Source organism: Oncorhynchus mykiss, chromosome 6 (genome assembly GCF_057628025.1).
Source record: "Oncorhynchus mykiss isolate SJ-2025 chromosome 6, ASM5762802v1, whole genome shotgun sequence".
NCBI classification, from domain to species: Eukaryota; Metazoa; Chordata; class Actinopteri; order Salmoniformes; family Salmonidae; genus Oncorhynchus; species Oncorhynchus mykiss.
In genome coordinates this window covers 10,987,501-11,008,693 of record NC_143027.1, presented here as the reverse complement: position 1 = coordinate 11,008,693, position 21,193 = coordinate 10,987,501, and the positions used below count along the sequence as shown (strand labels likewise).

Sequence of the window (21,193 nt, the reverse complement as noted above, 5' to 3'; positions counted from 1 at the left end):
GCGACTCCTGTGGTGGGCTGGGCGCAGTGCGCGCTAACCAGGTCACCAGGTGCACGGTGTTTCCTCCGACACATTGGTCCGGGTTGGATGCACGCTGTGTTAAGAAGCAGTGCGGCTTGGTTGGGTTGTGTTTAGGAGGACGCATGGCTTTCGACCTTCGCCTCTCCCGAGCCCGTACGGGAGTTGAAGAGATGAGACAAGATAGTAACTACTAATAATTGGATACCACGAAAAGGGGGTAAAATCATTTTAAAAACACACAAAAAAACACAAATGTCGCGGAGTTAAAGCAGTTCTGCATGGAAGAGTGGGCTAAAACTACAAGAAGTGTTTGGTTGCAATCACTGCAGCTAAGGGTGGCAGAACCAGGTATTGAGTGTAAGGGGGCAATTACTTTTTCGCATTGGGTGTTGCATAACTTTTGTTACTTCAATAAATAAAATAAGTATACATTTTTAGGCGGTTATTTGTAAACTCATATTCCTTTTATCTAATATTAGCTTATGGTTGAAGATATTCATATTCATATTGAAAATAATTCAAAGATGGAGGAAATCAGAAGGGGCAAATACTTTTTCTCTGCACTGTAGTGCTGTTCATTGACAACAGCTCAGCGTTCAACACCATAGTACCCTCTAAGCTCATCACCAAGCTAAGGACCCTAGGACTGAACACTTCCCTCCTAATGCGCCGCCCCTTGGTGGTGAGGGTAGGCAACATTGGGGCCCCTCAGAGTTGTGTGCTTAGCTCCCTCCTGTACTCCATGTTCACCCATGACTGTGTGGCCGCACACAACTCCAATACCATCATTAAGTTTGCTGACAACACAATGGTGATAGGCCTATTCACCGATTACAACAATCTTTACTAATGCTGCAGAAATCTGCTTTAAAGCAGCATCCACATCCATTGGAAATAGTGATCATAATATAGTAGCCATATCTGGGAAAACCAAAGTTCCAAAGGCTGGGCCTAATATAGTGTATAGGAGATCATACAAGAGGTTTTGTAGTGATTCATATTTTTAAAGTATTTTTTATATAACTAAGCAAGTCAGTTAAGAACAAATTGTGATTTACAGTGACGGCCTACCCCGGCCAAATTGTGCATCGCCCTATGGGACTCCCAATCATGGCCGGTTGTCTGGAATTGAACCAGGGTCTGTAGTGATGCCTCTAGCACACAGATGCAGTACCTTAGACCGCTGCGCCACTCGGGAGCCCGATGCTGAAGATGTAAAGAATATTTGCTGGTCTGTGCTGTGTAATGAGGATCAACCAGACGCTGCACTTGACGCATTTATTAAATTGCTTATTCCAATTACTAATAAGCATGCACCCATTAAGAAAATGACTGTAAAACTGTTAAATTCCCATGGATTGATGAGGATTTGAAAAATTGTATGTTTGAGAGGGATTAGGCAAAAGGAATAGCAAATAAGTCTGGCTGCACAGCCCATTGGCAAAGGTGCTGTAAATTGAGAAAGCATGTGACTTAACTAAACAAAAAGAAGAAACTACACTATGAAACAAAGATGAATGAATATAAAGTGATAATACGTTGGAACACGTTAAATGACATTTTGGCCAAAAAGGCAAACAGAGCTTCATCATTCATTGAATCAGATGGCTCATTCATCACAAAACTCATGCCAACTACTTTCATGATGTTTTCATTGGCAAGATTAGCAAACTTAGGCATGAGATGCCAAGAACAAATTCTGAACATGCGTAACTGACTTAATTATGAAAGACAAGCGTTATAATTTTGAATTCCGTAAAGTGAATATATTGTTGTCTGTCAACAATGACAAGCCATCTGGGTCTGACAACTTGGATGGAAAATGACTGAGGATGATAGCAAACTATATTGCCACTCTCTTCAATCTAGGCCTACAGAAAAGTGTGTGCCCTCAGGCCTGGAGAGAAGTAAAAGTCATTCCTCTACTCAAGAATAGCAAAGCACCCTTTACTGTCTGAAACAGCCGACCAATCAGCTTGTTACCAACCCTTAGTAAACCTTTGTAGAAAAACATTATTTGACCAGATGCAATGCTATTTCACAGTAAACGGATGAACAACATACTTTCAGCATGCTTATAGGGAAGGGCATTCAACATGCACAACACTTAAACAAATAACTGATGATTGAAGAACACAGAGGGCGGTCTTTAATGGAAGCCTCTCCAACATAATCCAGGTAGTGTCAGGCATTCCCCAGGGCAGCTGTCTAGACCCCTTACTTTTTTCAATCTTTACTAATGACCTGCCACTGGCCTGTGTGTCTATGTATGCTAATGACTCAACACTATACACATCAGTTACCACAGCAAGTGAAATCACTGCAACACTTAACAAAGATCTGCAGTCAGTTTCAGAATGGGTGGCAAGAAATAAGCTGGTCCTAAATATTTAAAAAAGTTAAAAGATTGTATTTGGGACAAATCATTCACTAAACCCTAAACCCCAACTAAATATTTTATAGAATAATGTGGAAATTGATCAAGTTGAGGAGACTAAACTGCTTAGTCATAAAAATATTGATACAACGGTAGCTAAGATGGGAAGAGGTCTGTCAATAACATAGCACTGCTCTGCTTTCTTGACTTTGCTATCAACAAAACAAGTCACACAGACCCTATTCTGGTCTCACTTGGACTGATGCCCAGTCATATCATGAAGTGCCACAAAGAGGGACATTACAGCAAATTACAGCTGGCTCAGAACAGAGCAGCACGGCTGGCCTGTAAATGTACACCAAGAGGTAACATCAATAAAATACATGTACATTTCTCCTGGCTCAAAGTAGAAGAGAGATTGACTGCGTCACTATTTGCGTTTGTGAGAGGTATTGACGTGTTTAAAGCACCGAGTTGTCTGTTTAAACGACTAGCACACAGCTCAGACACCCATGCAAACCCCACAAGACATGCCACCAGAGGACTATTCACAGTCCCCAAGTGCATATCAAACTATGGGAAGCACACAGTACTATATAGAGCAGGGTTGGGCAATTCCAATCCTCAGGGGCTTGATTGGTGTCACAGTTTTGCCCCAGCCCCAGCTAACACACCTGACTCCAATAATCACCTAATCATGATCTTCAGTTTAGAATGTAATGTGGTTAATCAGCTGTGTTTGCTGGGGATGGAGAAAAAGTGTGACACCAATCAGGACCCAGAGGACTGGAGCTGCCCACCCCTAACATAGAGCCATGACTACGTTGAACATTACTCCACATCAAGTAACTCATGCAAACAGTAAAATCAGATTTGAAATGAAACAGATAAAACTCCACACACACACACACACACACACACACACACACACACACACACACACACACACACACACACACACACACATGTTAACACATGGCATCTACACACAAGTACATTGCATTATTGTTATATTGCTGTGTTATGGATTTTGTATTGTAGATACTGTATGGTGTGGTAGAGTAGTGTGTTATAATGTGTTGTATTGTAGATATGTAGTGGTAGAGTAGTGTGTAATAATGTGTTGTATTGTAGATATGTAGTGGTGTTATAATGTGTTGTATTGTAGATATGTAGTGGTAGAGTAGTGTGTAATAATGTGTTGTATTGTAGATATGTAGTGGTGTAATAATGTGTTGTATTGTAGATATGTTGTGGTAGAGTAGTGTGTTATAATGTGTTGTATTGTAGATATGTAGTGGTAGAGTAATGTGTAATAATGTGTTGTATTGTAGATATGTAGTGGTGTAATAATGTGTTGTATTGTAGATATGTAGTGGTAGAGTAGTGTGTTATAATGTGTTGTATTGTAGATATGTACTGGTAGAGTAGTGTGTTATAATGTGTTGTATTGTAGATATGTAGTGGTAGAGTAGTGTGTAATAATGTGTTGTATTGTAGATATGTAGTGGTGTAATAATGTGTTGTATTGTAGATATGTAGTGGTAGAGTAGTGTGTAATAATGTGATGTATTGTAGAGATGCTGTGGTAGAGTAGTGTGTTATAATGTGTTGTATTGTAGATATGAAGTGGTGTAATAATGTGTTGTATTGTAGATATGTAGTGGTAGAGTAGTGTGTAATAATGTGTTGTATTGTAGATACTGTATGGTGTGGTAGAGTAATGTGTAATAATGTGTTGTATTGTAGATATGTAGTGGTGTAATAATGTGTTGTATTGTAGATATGTAGTGGTAGAGTAGTGTGTTATAATGTGTTGTATTGTAGATATGTACTGGTAGAGTAGTGTGTTATAATGTGTTGTATTGTAGATATGTACTGGTAGAGTAGTGTGTTATAATGTGTTGTATTGTAGATATGTAGTGGTGTTATAATGTGTTGTATTGTAGATATGTTGTGGTAGAGTAGTGTGTTATAATGTGTTGTATTGTAGATATGTAGTGGTGTAATAATGTGTTGTATTGTAGATATGTTGTGGTAGAGTAGTGTGTAATAATGTGTTGTATTGTAGATATGTAGTGGTGTAATAATGTGTTGTATTGTAGATATGTAGTGGTAGAGTAGTGTGTTATAATGTGTTGTATTGTAGATATGTAGTGTGTAATAATGCGTTGTATTGTAGATATGAAGTGGTGTAATAATGTGTTGTATTGTAGATATGTAGTGGTAGAGTAGTGTGTAATAATGTGTTGTATTGTAGATATGTAGTGGTAGAGTAGTGTGTTATAATGTGTTGTATTGTAGATATGTAGTGGTGTTATAATGTGTTGTATTGTAGATATGTAGTGGTAGAGTAGTGTGTAATAATGTGTTGTATTGTAGATATGTAGTGGTGTAATAATGTGTTGTATTGTAGATATGTAGTGGTAGAGTAGTGTGTAATAATGTGTTGTATTGTAGATATGTACTGGTAGAGTAGTGTGTAATAATGTGTTGTATTGTAGATATGAAGTGGTGTAATAATGTGTTGTATTGTAGATATGTTGTGGTAGAGTAGTGTGTAGCCCTGGTCTTAGTATTTTGTGTTTTCTTTAATATTTTGGTCAGGCCAGGGTGTGACATGGGTTATTTATGTGGTGTGTTTTGTCTTGGGGTTTTTGTAGGTCATGGGATTGTGGTATAGTAGAGTTGTCTAGGTAAGTCTATGGTTGCCTAGAGTGGTTCTCACCATATTTAGGCAGCCATATTCTTTGAGTGTTTCGTGGGTGATTGTTCCTGTCTCTGTGTTTGTTTGCACCAGAATAGGCTGTTTAGGTTTTTCACGTTACGTTTATTGTTTTGTATTGTTCGTGTTTATCTTTTATTAAAGATGTATCGAAATAACCACGCTGCATTTTTGTCCTCCTCTCATTCACCGGAAGAAAACCTTAACAGTATTGTAGATATGTTGTGGTAGAGTAGTGTGTAATAATGTGTTGTTTTGTAGATATGTAGTGGTGTTATAATGTGTTGTATTGTAGATATGTTGTGGTAGAGTAGTGTGTAATAATGTGTTGTATTGTAGATATGTAGTGGTGTAATAATGTGTTGTATTGTAGATATGTAGTGGTAGAGTAGTGTGTAATAATGTGTTGTATTGTAGATATGTAGTGGTGTAATAATGTGTTGTATTGTAGATATGTAGTGGTAGAGTAGGGTGTAATAATGTGTTGTATTGTAGATATGTTGTGGTAGAGTAGGGTGTAATAATGTGTTGTATTGTAGATATGTAGTGGTAGAGTAGTGTGTAATAATGTGTTGTATTGTAGATATGTAGTGGTGTTATAATGTGTTGTATTGTAGATATGTAGTGGTGTTATAATGTGTTGTATTGTAGATATGTAGTGGTGTTATAATGTGTTGTATTGTAGATATGTAGTGGTAGAGTAGTTTGTAATGTGTTGTATTGTAGATATGTAGTGGTAGAGTAGTGTGTAATAATGTGTTGTATTGTAGATATGTAGTGGTAGAGTAATGTGTAATAATGTGTTGTATTGTAGATATGTTGTGGTGTAATAATGTGTTGTATTGTAGATATGAAGTGGTAGAGTAGTTGTGTAATAATGTGTTGTATTGTAGATATGTTGTGGTAGAGTAGTTGTGTAATAATGTGTTGTGTGATGTGTACTGTTGTGTACTGTTGTGTAATAAACCCCAGGAAGAGTAGCTGCTGCCTTGTCAGGAACTAATGGCGGTCCGTAATAAACCCCAGGAAGAGTAGCTGCTGCCTCGGCAGGAACTAATGGGGATCCATAATAAACCCCAGGAAGAGTAGCTGCTGCCTTGTCAGGAACTAATGGCGGTCCGTAATAAACCCCAGGAAGAGTAGCTGCTGCCTTGTCAGGAACTAATGGCGGTCTGTAATAAACCCCAGGAAGAGTAGCTGCTGCCTTGTCAGGAACTAATGGCGGTCCGTAATAAACCCCAGGAAGAGTAGCTGCTGCCTTGTCAGGAACTAATGGGGATCCATAATAAACCCCAGGAAGAGTAGCTGCTGCCTCGGCAGGAACTAATGGGGATCCATAATAAACCCCAGGAAGAGTAGCTGCTGCCTCGGCAGGAACTAATGGGGATTCATAATAAACCCCAGGAAGAGTAGCTGCTGCCTTGGCAGGAACTAATGGGGATCCATAATAAACCCCAGGAAGAGTAGCTGCTGCCTTGTCAGGAACTAATGGGGGTCCGTAATAAATACAAATACAAGGACTGACTTTGTCCCTCAATGTGTTTTATAGTTCATCATGGATTTTACCTGTATTGTTTCAATGGTCAATGTAGTTTCCCACGGTCCTTCTAGCACCATTTACTTGATGATCTGATAGGTCAGTGAAGAGTGTGAACAAATATCACACTGACCTGCACTCGGCCCCAAAATGTGAGCATAGCTCCAAATTGGTCAGTTTACTGTATGAATCACCAATCCGTATCATACACACCATATATTTCTAAATGAGGACTATTTGCTGGTCAGCAAACTGCATTTAGCATTGCTTCAGTGAGCAGTTTAAACAGTTACTTGCTGCAGGCAACAACCAGAGAGGAAATGCATGGCCAGAAGAAGATATACAGTATATATATATATATAGAAAAGCTGCGGGTGGTAATGTGATGGATTTATTTGGATTCCTGCACCATGTAGGTGGTTTGTTTCCTGTATTGTATCCATCCATTGACTCTGGCATACTTTCCGTTTCCTCTCAACGTCAACAGTGAAGAGGCGACTCCGGGATACTGGTCTTCTAGGCAGAGTTGCAAAGAAAAAGCCATATCCCAGACTGGCCAATAAAAATAAAATATTAAGATGAGCAAAAGAACACAGGACAGAGGAACTCTGCCCAGAAGGCCAGCATCCCGGAATCACTGTCTTCACTGTTGACGTTGTGACTGGTGTTTTGCGGGTACTATTTAATGAAGCTGCTAGTTTAGGACTTGTGTGGTGTCTGTTTCTCAAACTAGACACTCTAATGTACTTGTCCTCTTGCTCAGTTGTGCACTGAGGCCTCCCACTCCTCTTTCTATTCTGGTTAGAGCCAGTTTGCGCTGTTCTGTGAAGGGAGTAGTAGACAGCGTTGTATGAGATCTTCAGTTTCTTGGCAATTTCTCGCATGGAATAGCCTTCATTTCTCAGAACAAGAATAGACTTTCAGAAGTTTCAGAAGAAAGTTATTTGTTTCTGGCTATTTTGATACTGTAATCGAACCCACAAATGCTGATGCTCCAGATACTAGTCTAAAGTCTAACTAGTCTAAAGATGGCCAATTTTATTGCTTCTTTAATCAGAAAAACAGTTTTCAGCTGTGTTAACATAATTGCAAAAGGATTTTCTAATGATCAATTAGCCTTTTAAAATGATAAACTTTGATTAGCTAACACAACGTGCCATTGGAACACAGGAGTGATGGTTACTGATAATGGGCCTCTGTACGTCTATGTAGATATTCAGATATTTCCAGATACAATAGTCATTTACAATAAAACAAGGACATTTCTAAGTGACTCCAAACTTTTGAATGGTAGTGTATTTTGCTTCCATTGATTTCTATTGGTTCTATTGGTTCTTTGGATTTCTATTGGTTCTATTGATTTCTATTGGTTCAATTGGTTCTTTTGATTTCTATTGGTTCTATTGGTTCTTTTGATTTATATTGGTTCTATTGATTTCTATTGATTGTAGTTACATATACAGTATGAGACCTAAGAGACTTGCTTGATTCTTTCCTTAGTCACGTTGATCCCTCATCATTGTTCTTCCTCCCGCTTTCCTTCTTTCTCTCTCCTTCTCTCTTTGTACCCCCCCGGTCTCTCTCCTTCTCTCTCTCCTTCTCCCCCTCTCTCTCCATAGGGGCCATCTTTGATGAGTCTGCCAGGAAGGACGACGAGGTGTTCCGCATGGCCGTGGCGGACCTCAACCTCAACAACGAGATCCTGGAGACGGAGAAGATCACCATCTCCGTGGAGTTTGTGGATGGGAACAACCCTTTCCAGGCAGTCCAGGAAGGTAAGGCCTTAATCTGCCCTCACCCTCACTCTCACCCCTCCACTTGCACATCTCAACCTTAGCGAGGCCAGAGGAGTCTGGCAAATTCCATTATTTTCCCTCGCCTTCTCAGCATGGTTTTTCTTTCTGTGGAGATGCAGAGCCGTTGGCTTTGGGTATGCTTCAGCTTTGCACAGTACTGGAAGGAACCAACATTAATCCATCTTAAATGCCCTCTATTTTCAGCCCCAACCTTGATCAATGACACACTGAACTGAATATTTAACCAATAAGGCCAGAGGGGGTGTGGTATATGGCCAATATACCACAGCTACTGATTGTTGTTATGCACGACGCAACGCTGAGTGCCTGGACACAGCCCTTAGCCGTGGTATATTGGAAATATACCACACACCCCCTTATTGCTATTATAAACTGATTACCAATGTTATTAGAGCAGTACAAATATTTTTTGGGACCATACCACGTCTGTCAGCCAATCAGCATTGAGGGCTCGAACCACCCGGTTTACAACAGGTTTTATATGTGTCCCCCAGAATTACAAATCTTTTGTAATTTTAGTTGAAGATTTAAGCACCTGAAAAAGGAGTCTATTGAATTCCACTGTACTTTACCGGTTATATGTCAATCACCGTTGATATGCACTGTAGTATTCTGAATACTATCAGCTTTAATTAAAAGGGTCACCATTTTGGTTTATAACCTTCCAATATTTCTCAAAATATGTTTTAATAGTATTATTACCCAAAACGCTACTAACAATTAGTTAAGCTGATATCATCAATGGCATTTGTATTCGGCGATATCTGCTAAAACATGCAGAGGTGTGGCGATATCTGCTAAAACATGCAGAGGTGTGGAGATATCTGCTAAAACATGCAGAGGTGTGGAGATACCTGCTAAAACATGTAGAGGTGTGGAGATATCTGCTAAAACATGCAGAGGTGTGGAGATACCTGCTAAAACATGCAGAGGTGTGGAGATACCTGCTAAAACATGCAGCGATATGTGGCACAAAATATAAATTAACTCCTCTTTAGAATGATATCATGATTTCATTGACCGATCATTTCTCCATTAGTTCATTACCCAATAGTTTATTTACCCAATACATTACTGGGAGCTTATAGCTTGTATAAATTATGACTCTCTTTATTCCTACACCATAGCCTAGAGTTTACTCGCCGTTAGTCACAACCTCTACTAGCCAGCCCCATCTTTTTACTAAACAAATAATATTACATACAGAAAAACATGTGTTCAACTGAACTGACCTCAACCAACTAAAAGAGACATATTTCCCAGAGTTTAAAATAGATCCCTTCCTTTCTGACATAAAACCACTGACATAACAAGCTCCTAGCATCAGGTCATATTGTCGTCGGTAATAACTCAACTCTTTTAGATCCCTAGCCTGAGAAATATGAACTCAAGCATGAAGTCTAGTTGGAACATGTTTACCTAATGGACACTAGTTATTTGTGGAGGGTGCCAGATGTGCAGTGTATTGCCATCTAGGAGCCTAGTAGTTACTACTGGTGCTTTGGTTCAAGCCTCTCTGGGGCATCTGTACCTAAGATGCTCTATCGTCTTTGAAGTAGTGATATTACTGAATACATGACATGTGTTCTGGGGTCAGCTCCTTATCATAAACTCCTGGAAGGATCTTCTACGTCTTCCATTGTATCAAAACATCTGTTATTCTGTTGCTCTTCGTACAACATTAACAAAACACAATTTGCTTTTCTAATTAAAAAAAGGCTTCATAAACCACATTTCTTGTTGTGGCGTGAAGTGTTATGATGTGGATTGATATATTACTAGAAGGCACCTCTTCGAGCAGATGCACTGATGTGAAGATACCTTATTACAGGACTGCTTTTCATTTAGAATTGTAAATAATAAACTTTGCATTGGAAAATAACACACCTTGATTCATGTCAGTGTTGTATGCAATACATAGAGTACCTGGATACCTCCATGTAAACATAGGCATGTACACTACTTTGATGAATCTGATACTATTCACAAAAAGGTCTTAACACGGCTCTTAGCAGTGACTAATCGCTATGCTCAGCACTTGCCTTTTTCACACTGACAGAACTTGTTGCTAAACCCTGGCATAACATTACAAAGGAGTGTTTATTCCCAACCTGGGACTTAGCTTCTACCATCTGCCTGGGTTTACCCAGTGAGTCTCCACTACAATGCTCTCTGTGTGTCTGACATGTCCTGTTATAAGCTTGGTTTACACAGTGAGTCTCCACTACAATGCTCTCTGTGTGTCTGACATGTCCTGTTATAAGCTGGGTTTACACAGTGAGTCTCCACTACAATGCTCTCTGTGTGTCTGACATGTCCTGTTATAAGCTTGGTTTACACAGTGAGTCTCCACTACAATGCTCTCTGTGTGTCTGACATGTCCTGTTATAAGCTGGGTTTACACAGTGAGTCTCCACTACAATGCTCTCTGTGCATCTGACATGTCCTGTTATAAGCTTGGTTTACACAGTGAGTCTCCACTACAAGGCTCGCTGTGCGTCTGACATGTCCTGTTATAAGCTGGGTTTACACAGTGAGTCTCCACTACAATGCTCTCTGTGCGTCTGACATGTCCTGTTATAAGCTTGGCAGTGGAGCTGAGCAATTATTCTGAATGAGATGGAAGAAAGGGAGCCCTGTTGCTTTGCTGTCATCTCAAACTGCAAAGACGGAACAAAGTCAACGAGAGGGGCCAAGATGTCATCACTGAGCATCTTTTCATCTCACACAAATGAACAAGCATGCATACATACACACACACACACACACACACACACACACACACACACACACACACACACACACACACACACACACACACACACACACACCACACGCACTACACACACAGCACAAACACACCACACACATACAATGGTAGAGTTGAGTTGTAGGGCCCTATAAAATCTGTGATGCGGAGAACACGGACGGAATCATGGAAACCAGACTTTAAAATGGAATTCAACCATATTCAAAAATGTATTGAACTTAGGGAATCAACTGGGGCGGCAGGTAGCCTAGTGGTTAGTGTTGGACTTCTGTAAGATCAAATCCCAGAGCTGACAAGGTAAAAATATGTTGTCCTGCACCTGAACAAGGCAGTTAACACAAAGCGAGGTCCATACAGAAATGGTTTGTTGAGATCGGTGTGGAAGAACTTGACTGGCCTGCAAAGAGCCCTGAGCTCAACCCCATCATACACCTTTAGGATGAATTTGAACGCTGACAGCGAGCCGGGCCTAATCGCCAAACATCAGTGCCCGACCTCACAAATGCTCTTGTGGCTGAATGGAAGCAAGTTCCAACCACTTCCAACATCTAGTGGAAAGCGTTCCTGAAGAGTGGAGGCTGTTCTAGTAGCAAGAGGGACCAACTCCATGTTAATGCTTAAGATTTTGGAATGAGATGTTTAACGAGCAGGTGTCCGCATACCTTTGGTCATGTAGTGTATGTGATATTTCTGTTCATTGACTACTGCTCAGTGTTCAACCCCATTGGTCCCCTCCAAGCTTGTCACACTTCCCTCTGCAACTGGATCCTGGACAACCTGACGGGCCGACCCCAGATGGTGAAGGTAGACATCACCTCTGCCACACTGACCCTCAACACGGTGGCCCCACAGGGGTGTGTGCTTAGTCCCCTCCTGTACGCCCTGTTCACCCATGACTGCATGGCCACATACGATTCCAATACCGTCATCTAGTTTGCTGACTACATGACGGTGGTAGGCCTGATCACTGGCGACGATGAGACAGCCTACAGGGAGGAGATCAGTGACTTGGCAGTATGGGGCCAGAACAACAACGTCCTGACGACAGTAAGATCAAGGAGCTGATCGTGGACTATAGGACACGCGGGGGGGGGGGGGGATCTTGGGTGTCTGGGATGATGGAGTTGATGTACTAAGAACTTAAAATGGTTCACACACACACGCAAAAGTTTGGCATGGGCCCTCAAATCCTCAAAAGGATCTACAGCGGTACCATTGAGAGCATATTGACTGACTGCATCACTGCTTGGTATGGCAAAAGCACTGCGCTCTATCGCATGGACCTACAGTGGGTGGTACGGACAGCCCAGTACATCACTGGGGCCGAGCTCCCTGCCATCCAGGACCTCTATGTCAGGCGGTGTGAAAGGAAGGCCCTGAAAATCATTAAACCACCCAAGCCATGGACTGTTCTATTCTATCTGCTTCCGCACCGTAAGCGGTACCGGTGCATTAAGTCTGACACCAAAAGGCTCCTGAACAGCTTCTATCTCCCATGCCATAAGACTGCTAAATAGCTAAGTAAATAGTCAACAAAATGGCTATACGGACTATCTGAGTTGACCTTTGTATTTTGTTCTTTTTTTTGCACTCTCTATGCTCACTGACAGGGCCCTACACACACTGACACTCCAACACACACATTACACACACTGATACTCCAACACACACATTACACACACTGATACTCCAACACACACATTACACACACTGACACTCCAACACACACATTACACACACTGATACTCCAACACACACACACGCACACACACACACACACACACACACACACACACACACACACACACACACACACACACACACACAATATGCACATACATTTATACTGACTCTACACACACCCACTCACGTACAATAATCATATACGCTGCTTCCACTCTGTTTATCATATATCCTGAAGCCTAGTCACCTTACCACTACATATCTACCTCTATCGATCCAGTATACTGAACATTGTAAATATGGTTGTGGAATTGACCAGGTATAAAGTATTCTTATCTACTGCATAGTGTTCTTCTCATTTCTTTGTTTTATATCTTGTGTGTTTTTCGTGTACCTTGTTATTTTTAATATTACATTGTTATTGATTACTACGTAGTTTTTTACATTTCTTTATTTCACCTTTATTTAACCAGGGAAGCTAGTTCAGAACAGGCTCTCATTTACAACTGCGACTTGGCCAAGACAAAGCAAAGCAGTGAGACACAAACAACAACACAGAGTTACACATGGAGTATACAAAGGCAAAGTCAATAACACAAAAGGAAAGTCTATATACAGTGTGTGCAAATTAAGTAAGATTAGGGAGGTAAGGCAATAAATAGGCCAGAGTGACGAAATAATTAGAATTTAGCAATTAAACACTGGAGTGATAGATGTGCAGAAGAGGAATGTGCAAGTAGAGATACTGGGGTGCAAAGGAGCAAAAAAATAATAGTAACAATATGGGGATGAGGTAGTTGGGTGGGCTATTTACAGATGGGCTGTGTACAGGTGCAATGGTCTGTAAGCTGCTCTGACAGTTGATGTTTAAAGTTAGTGAGGGAGATGTAAGTTTCAGCTTCAGCAATTTTTGCAATTCGTTCCAGTCACTGGCAGCAGAGAACTGGAAGGAAAGGCGGCCAAATGGGGAATTGGCTTTGGGGGTGACCAGTGAAATATACCTGCCGGAGCGTGTGCTACGGTTAGGTGCCTCTATGGTGACCAGTGAGCTGAGATAAGGCGGGGCTTTACCTAGCAAAGACTAAAAGATGACCTGGAGCCAGTGGGTTTGGCTACGAATATGAAGCAAGGACCATCCAATGAGAGTATAGAGGTCGCGGTGGTGGGTAGTAAATGGGGCTTTGGTGACAAAACAGATGGAACTATGATAAACTGCATCCAAGTTGTTGAGTAGGGTATTGGAGGTTATTTTGTAAATGACATCTCCGAAGTCAAGGATCGGTAGGATAGTCAGTTTTACAACAGTATGTTTGGCAGCATGAGTGAAGGATGCTTTGTTGCGAAATAGGAAGCCGATTCTACTTTTAATTTTGGATTGGAGATGCTTAATGTGAGTCTGGAAGGAGAGTTTACAGTCTAATCAGACACCTAGGTATTTGTAGTTGTCCACAGATAAGTCAGAACCGTCCAGAGTAGTGATGCTAGACGGGCGGGAAGGTGCGGGCAGTGATCGGTTGAAGAGCATGCATTTGGTTTTACTTGCATTTAAGAGCAGTTGGAGGCCACAGAAGGAGTGTTGTATGGGATTGAAGCTCGTTTGAAGGTTTGTTAGCACAGTGTCCAAGGAGGGGCCAGAAGTATATAGAATGGTGTCGTCTGCGTAGAGGTGGATCAGAGAATCACCAGCAGCAAGCGCGAAATCATTGATGTATGGGGTTAGAGCTGGCAAGAAATGCGTTCCACTGTAGAAAACACATAGAACATGAAGGCCACACATCGCTGTCCACATTAAGACCAGGCACCACACATCACTGTCCACATTAAGACCAGACACTACACATCGCTGTCCACATTAAGACCAGGCACCACACATCGCTGTCCACATTAAGACCAGGCACCACACATCACTGTCCACATTAAGACCAGACACTACACATCACTGTCCACATTAAGACCAGGCACTACACATCACTGTCCACATTAAGACCAGACACTACACTTCACTGTCCACATTAAGACCAGGCACTACACATCACTGTCCACATTAAGACCAGGCACTACACATCACTGTCCACATTAAGACCAGGCTCTACACAACACTGTCCACATTAAGACCAGGCACTACACATCACTGTCCACATTAAGACCAGACACTACACATCACTGTCCACATTAAGACCAGACACTACACATCACTGTCCACATTAAGACCAGGCACCACACATCACTGTCCAGATTAAAACCAGACACTACACATCACTGTCCACATTAAGACCAGACACTACACATCAGTGTCCACATTAAGACCAGGCTCTACACAACACTGTCCACATTAAGACCAGGCACTACACATCACTGTCCACATTAAGACCAGGCACCACACATCACTGTCCACATTAAGACCAGGCACTACACATCACTGTCCACATTAAGACCAGGCTCTACACAACACTGTCCACATTAAGACCAGGCACTACACATCACTGTCCACATTAAGACCAGACACTACACATCACTGTCCACATTAAGACCAGGCACTACACATCACTGTCCACATTAAGACCAGGCACCACACATCACTGTCCACATTAAGACCAGACACTACACATCACTGTCCACATTAAGACCAGGCACCACACATCACTGTCCACATTAAGACCAGGCACTACACATCACTGTCCACATTAAGACCAGGCTCTACACAACACTGTCCACATTAAGACCAGGCACTACACATCACTGTCCACATTAAGACCAGACACTACACATCACTGTCCACATTAAGACCAGACACTACACATCATTGTCCACATTAAGACCAGGCACCACACATCACTGTCCACATTAAGACCAGACACTACACATCATTGTCCACATTAAGACCAGACACCACACATCAGTGTCCAGATTAAAACCAGACACTACACATCAGTGTCCAGATTAAAACCAGACACTACACATCAGTGTCCAGATTAAAACCAGACACTACACATCAGTGTCCAGATTAAAACCAGACACTACACATCAGTGTCCAGATTAAAACCAGACACTACACATCAGTGTCCAGATTAAAACCAGACACTACACATCAGTGTCCACATTAAGACCAGACACCACACATCACTGTCCACATTAAGACCAGACACCACACATCACTGTCCACATTAAGACCAGACACTACACATCACTGTCCACATTAAGACCAGACACTACACATCACTGTCCACATTAAGACCAGACATCACACATCACTGTCCACATTAAGGACACACATGCAACGAGGAATGAGGGAGGAATGGGTCGTCTTTAGTCCAACTATCTATTCACATCTAGATTGCAGGGATGATTTGCCAGGATCGTTCACAGGGATTGGCGGGCGAGAGGAGATCAAGGCGACGTTCTCAGTATCAACATCAGTCCTCGCTAAACCATCACAAATGTGACTACTCCCATCAAAATCTGTGCTGCTGAAGCCCGAGCCAGATGCTCGTGGAGATGGATTCTTGCTCACCCGTCTGCATGTAGTTCCACTTCAGCCTGGAGGGGTTCTCTGGGATATTGTGCATCTGGTGCTCAAATTCTATGGAGAGCAGGATATGTGCTACAGTAACTGTTCTCACAACCTGTTCTCATCGCTTTGCAGGCAAAACGTTGTTAAATGCGAATGTTATGCTGCCGTCACTTACGTTTAGACACAACACTCTATCTCATCATCTTGCCGTAACCAGATTAATTAGTGAACAGGTACACGTGCTGCATTCGCGGATCATATTGATTAAAGCAGTAAGTGGGACTGTAATTGGATAACAGCACATGTGGGTGGGTGGAGTGGGTGGGGTGGGGGGGGGGGGGGGCTCGCAGAGTGTGACTGTGAGTTCTTGTCTTGTCGTCTTCCCTCTCAGATGTAGTGATATGTAGTCATTCCTACTCCGTGTTTCCACAGTGACACACCAAGTTGACACGGACCTGTGTCTTGGCAAGGCAACTTTGCACGGTCTTCTTGGGAGTGACTTTTGAGGGAAAGAAGGGTGTCAATGTCTGACTGACAGTTAAAATGATGTACATTAAGGACATGCTGCTCTGTAGCGCTGTTTCTTGAAAGTACCACGAATATCAAAATGACTGCGATGCAAAAGTGAAAATGAGGTGAGACAGACATATAAATTAAAGAAAGTGAGATGAATATCTTTAGGTTTGAGTTTGTTGCTATAGTAGCGAACAGCCAGGATGGAGGGGATTGTGATTGGATAACAATAGGACAGGAAGCAGCATTGTTCTCTACAGATCTCTGCAGTCTCGCTCTCTAGCCTCTCTGTGGGGTTCCTTACCACATTCTTAGAAAACAAACTGAGATTTGTACCATAGCAGGCATATTTAAAACCATGAATATTTTACTGCTAAATGATGCCTCTCTGAGTTATAAAAGATGCAGATTTCGAGTGGGTTATGATTGTGTTTTTGTTTGTTTTTGTGGCTGGGAGGAAATAAGTCACAGGATCAAAATTTGATCTGGAACATGTCATTGATTGACTTCCAGGTTAAGACAACAGACGTCTGCTCTAAACAGCCCATTTGTATAATTGATGAGGGATCTGGGGTATACCCAACAGGATAATGCGATCTGATGAGGTGAGGCAACATCGGGATTCACACACATTTTATTTAGTAATTGTATTGTTATGTGACACCCTCAAAGGAATCTACAGTAGAGTTTCGGCTTACTAAGCAATGTAATGCAAAATACCATTTCCCCCATTCCTGCATCCCCCATCCTCCCCCCTCCCTGGCTGTTCTTCGATCAGCCCACATTGCCTCCAGCCTAAAGCCCTCCAGCTAAACGCCAGCATTCAGCCTGGATTGCCACAGTCCAATTATCCGGACTCTAATCAATGGGGGGCGTTTCCAGTGGTGAGGCTGACATTTGTAATAAAGCAGTGATATGATGGCATTCTGCAGCTGACAGCTGGGTGAAACACTTCTGCTGGGGCCCGATGACTCCTCAGAGGAACTTGGCCCTCGGAATGGTGCGTCTGGCAACCCCTCAACGTGCAACTGGGCACCGGACAGGTTTTCCCAGAAACGATGGACAAAAGCTCCTTTAGTTATGAATGTCTGTGAGACAGCAGGTCGCGGTAGGCTGCAACTCTATTGAGCGCTGTGGTTTCCTGCTCACGCCGTGCGTGTCACGGCTCCTACCGTGCAGATCTTACCCATTATACCACAAAGACATTGTAAGTTCCCGGCAAAGCTGCAGAGCCCGATTATGATGACATAATCATACGAACAATCAGAATCATCAATGCTGAGATATAACAGCATATACATTGAAGTGAAAAACAGTAGGCGGATGTTGTTTGTTCTCCTATTATCCCTCCATGTCCAGGATCGATGTGTCTTGCCAGCCACGTTAGTGATTCAAGCTACACAGGCTGCTGTTCTGACACTGTGATCCTCTGCCAAGCAGCAGATGGAACGCTGACCACTGCAGCATCCCACCTCTCATTCATTAAAGAATTCAACCGCAAACAATCCACCCATCTGGCTCTTTTGTTGGGAGAGGCTTAACAAAATGGCCAATAAATTAATAAGCTGCAGGGAAACCATGTAATTGTGGCAGGCAACAAAAAAAAAACACTTTAATACGTGTGTTTTATAGTATAGTCAAATTTGATGCAAGGACTGGCCAAAGAAGCTCCCCTGGTTTAATGTTTTGGTCCATTAGAATCTCCCCTAACAAGTCCATTAGAATCTCTCCTAACAGGTACATTAGAATCTCCCCTAACAAGTCCATTAGAATCTCCCCTAACAAGTCCATTAGAATCTCCCCTAACAAGTCCATTAGAATATCCCCTAACAGGTACATTAGAATCTCCCCTAACAAGTCCATTAGAATCTCCCCTAACAATCCATTAGAATCTCCCCTAACAAGTCTATTAGAATCTCCCCTAACAAGTCCATTAGAATATTCCCCAACATACCCATTAGAATCTCCCCTAACAGGCCCATTAGAATCTCCCCTAACAAGTCCATTAGAATCTCCCCTAACAAGTCCATTAGAATCTCCCCTAACAAGTCCATTAGAATCTCCCCTAAAAAGTCCATTAGAATCTCCCCTAACAGGCTATTAGAATATTCCCCAACAGACCCATTAGAATCTCCCCTAACAGGTACATTAGAATCACCCGTAACAGGCCCATTAGAATCTCCCCTAACAAGTCCATTAGAATCTCCCCTAACAGGCCCATTAGAATCTCCCGTAACAGGCCCATTAGAATATCCCCTAACAGGCCCATTAGAATCTCCCCTAACAAGTCCATTAGAATCTCCCCTAACAGGCCCATTAGAATCTCCCGTAACAGGCCCATTCGAATCTCCCCTAACAGGCCCATTAGAATCTCCTACAACAAGTCCATTCGAATCTCCTGTAGCAGGTCCATTAGAATCTCCCCAAACAAGTCCATTAGAATCTCCCCTAACAGGCCCATTAGAATCTCCCCGAACAGGCTTTTTAGAATCTCCCATAACAGGTCTGTATACAGCTCTGTAACCATTCAGGATGTCAAAATGAAAATACTTTAGAAGACAGCATTTTCTAAACTCTATTTATAGCGTGAACATCAATAAATAATTTGATCATCAAACTATTTATGTTTTCTCACTTCCCTGTCTTCCTGTGAGAGAGTGTGAGAGAGAGAGTGTGTGTGTGTGTGTGTGTGTGTGTGTGTGTGTGTAGGTCCATATGTGTGTGTGCGTGCCTATGTTAGTGTGTGCGTGTGTGTGCAAGTCTGTGTGTGTGAGTGTGTGAGTGTGCAGTCCTCTCTACTTCCCTTGTGGTAATTGTCCCAAGCGCAGACACAGCTTTCAGTCCTCTGAAAGGAAAAGGTCCAATCGCCTGGAGGGCTAGAGCTTGGGCTCTTGTTCTGTGGAATGTGCCTTCCCACAATGCACAGCCAGAGGAGAAATAATGACTTTCATTTATTTCACAGATTTCCTCTTTAACCTCAATCTTGGTCTTTCAGAATCACCCTAATGCATCCTGTCACCATAATGACACTATTCTGTCCTGATCTTCCTGAGCCGCTGTGATCGGTAGAATAAGCTGCTCCCTACCATCCAGCCAGCCCTTTTCTTTAGAGGGGGAACCTGATTGTGCTAAGCAGTGCTGGGCCTCCACCTCCTCCGTACAGATGCAGAATAAAAATCAGCCTACTGCTACTACTATCATATTGATTTGAATCATTTTCTGGATTGTAATGATTTCGTGCCCTACTCTTTACGAAAAGCGCCCTCACTGATGCTCCCACAGAGAGATTGGTTTGCCTCAATGGTAGCGCCTGGGTGGGATCACTTCTCTCTCTCCAGACAGTGAGTTTGTTAGGAGCTCAGCTGGCCCACACAGACAGGCATTACTGGAGGTATGAAAACCCCTCTTCCCCAGGGCACCTGGCTGGGGAGGATGCTACCTCCAAGCCCTATGTTGGCTGTCTTGCTGGCCCAGAGCCCTATCACTCCTCTGGGCATCGTTCCTTCACAGTGAGCCTCTCCCCTCCAGGATCCTAGATATAGAGGCCAGGCTAATGATTCCTCCATTGATCAATCCAGTCTGCACCGACCGCAGAAGTCAGGAGTGAGAAGTTCGACAACGATCCACGCCAAACATTCTTCTTCTTTCTATTGGTCATCCTGTAGAAAATATTCCAGGAGAGGTAGTGTAGTGGTGGATTTTCATGGCCAGAGCACACAGTTACCAATAGGTTGGAGAGCTGGGCCCTATTCACTCATGCTATCTGTAGAAGTGATTGTTAGGCCTCTTTGGTTTTATGAATGCCCACCCTTCTACTTCGTTCTCTGATTGGAGGATACAAGTCTCCCCACTTCCTTCCCTCGTTTTCTCTCCTCCATGCTCCCCCTTTTCCAGATCTCTCATCCCCTTTGTGCTATCTAACTGCAGATCATCTATCACCAAGGCACCAAGGCAGTCTGCAACGGCCTGTCAGTCAGCGGCATGAGTTACCGCGGTGATCTCACTGACACGGCAACTGTAAATGACACCTGAAAACAGTAGATGATGAAAAGAAGAATCTCTGTAAGTTAGCTCTCGTTATCCGACATCCAACGCTCATCTCTCCTCTGTTCCTCTGGGCCTTGGGAGGGTCAGCGGGTGAACGGGAGAGAGGTGTGATGCGCTTTAATGAAAAACTTCAAGTACCAAGTAGTAGCAGTTAACCTCGCTTGCCCTTCATATGGCATGAGGCTTTCTGAG

At 42.5% G+C, this 21,193-nt stretch overlaps 1 protein-coding gene across 1 annotated transcript in view; it reads left to right on the top strand.

Moving 5' to 3' along the window:
- Window positions 1–21,193, top strand: part of LOC110525094 (glutamate receptor ionotropic, delta-2) — a 644,456-nt gene that overhangs the window by 80,966 nt on the left and 542,297 nt on the right. Inside the window, 1 exon segment of the mRNA XM_090236958.1 lies at window positions 8,280–8,435. Within this exon segment, the coding sequence (XP_090093084.1) occupies window positions 8,280–8,435 (156 nt within the window).